The sequence below is a fragment of the Pygoscelis adeliae genome, unplaced genomic scaffold (assembly GCF_000699105.1).
Source record: "Pygoscelis adeliae isolate BGI_AS28 unplaced genomic scaffold, ASM69910v1 Scaffold52, whole genome shotgun sequence".
NCBI lineage: Eukaryota > Metazoa > Chordata > Aves > Sphenisciformes > Spheniscidae > Pygoscelis > Pygoscelis adeliae.
This window is the reverse complement of record NW_008824285.1, coordinates 303,563-304,388: the sequence shown is the minus strand read 5'-3', so window position 1 is coordinate 304,388 and position 826 is coordinate 303,563. Positions and strand designations below refer to the sequence as shown.

At 61.9% G+C, this 826-nt stretch overlaps 1 protein-coding gene across 1 annotated transcript in view; it reads right to left on the bottom strand.

Moving 5' to 3' along the window:
- Nucleotides 1-770, bottom strand: part of STAR (steroidogenic acute regulatory protein) — an 18,649-nt gene extending 17,879 nt beyond the window's left edge. Inside the window, exon 1 of the mRNA XM_009318619.1 lies at nt 518-770. Within this exon, the coding sequence (XP_009316894.1) occupies nt 518-770 (253 nt within the window). The remainder of the gene's footprint in view (nt 1-517) is intronic.
- Nucleotides 771-826: the final 56 nt, after the last annotated feature.

Here is an 826-nt window from a genome sequence, read left to right as displayed (position 1 = left end):
CCCCGGGCAGCCGCTGCCGGGGCAGCCCCCGCCTTCAGCCACCACAGGCATTGCCGCCCCAGTCCCCACCACCACCCCAAAACACCCTGCTGCCCCCCCCCAAAGAACAGGGGCGGCAGAACAACAAAACCAAAAAAGCCGTTTCCTCCCGGTGGAGATTTTCCAGCTGCAGGAGCCACCACCGACTCCATAAAGCCTTTTTTTGTTTGTTTTTGTTAAAGCAAGAAACTGCATTTCCTTGTTTACGCCTTTTTTACCACCAAACTCACAACATCCCACTCTAAGCCTACACGAGTAAACGCAACAGGGAAGATGCGTTTTTCTCCCCAAAAGCAAGAAGCCCACACCGCAGGGTGCAGGGGAACGCCTTCTCACAGGGGGGCCAGCCCTGCCCGTGCTGGCTGTTTGCTTTCCAGGAGGGCTGCAGTCAGACCTGTTTGAGCTGGGCGCGTGCACCGGCGAGCGGAGCAGGGCTTGTCCTGCAAAGAAATGAGCCGCTTTGGAAGACAAAACCCACTCGCGGGGACCCCCTCGGGCTCCCCCCGCGGCACAGGCACTTCCCCGAGAGAGCGCTTGACTTCGCGGGGAAATGAACTGTTCGTAGGTTCGTAGGGGAAGCCCGCTCCGCTCGCCGCCGAGGTTTGCCCTTTCCTGCAGGAGGCTCCCACAGCCTGGCAGCTGCCCAAAGCCAGCCCAAAACCAACCGCTGCCACCGCCGCAGCGCCGGAAGGCCCCCGCCCGACGCCATCACCGAACGCCCCGAACAGCATCGGGACAGCTCGACACCGAAGGACTCTCCTACCTGCCACAGCCGCACCCGCCCCTC